The sequence below is a fragment of the Penaeus monodon genome, chromosome 28 (assembly GCF_015228065.2).
Source record: "Penaeus monodon isolate SGIC_2016 chromosome 28, NSTDA_Pmon_1, whole genome shotgun sequence".
Classification (NCBI taxonomy): Eukaryota; Metazoa; Arthropoda; class Malacostraca; order Decapoda; family Penaeidae; genus Penaeus; species Penaeus monodon.
The window spans coordinates 35,763,397-35,763,691 of NC_051413.1; the positions used below are offsets into that span (position 1 = coordinate 35,763,397).

Here is a 295-nt window from a genome sequence, read left to right on the forward strand (position 1 = left end):
ACCCCAACCAGTTTTATTGGACACCCACGCATAGACCTCGTTGTAGTACGAAGCTTGTCTCTGGGGTCTGAACGGCTGCTTGACCACGGCAGGTCCGGAACTTGTCGTGACGTGTTTCATCGCCGTCTTGGGAGTGCTCGGGGCCGTTTGTACAGGCTTTTCTTGCGGAGAATACAGGAACGTCTTCAGTCTGTTGTCTTGAGCCTTGGAGGAGCCCGGGGAGTGTTGTGGGCGGTGCGAAAAACCGTATCTGGAAAGGAAGGGCGTGATCAGGTGGGGTCCATTATTGGGGGGT

At 55.6% G+C, this 295-nt stretch overlaps 1 protein-coding gene across 1 annotated transcript in view; it reads right to left on the reverse strand.

Moving 5' to 3' along the window:
* The window catches only part of LOC119591568, a gene marked incomplete at its 5' end in the record, with an annotated part of 9,744 nt that overhangs the window by 5,358 nt on the left and 4,091 nt on the right, over window positions 1-295 (reverse strand). Inside the window, 1 exon segment of the mRNA XM_037940330.1 lies at window positions 29-250. Within this exon segment, the coding sequence (XP_037796258.1) occupies window positions 29-250 (222 nt within the window).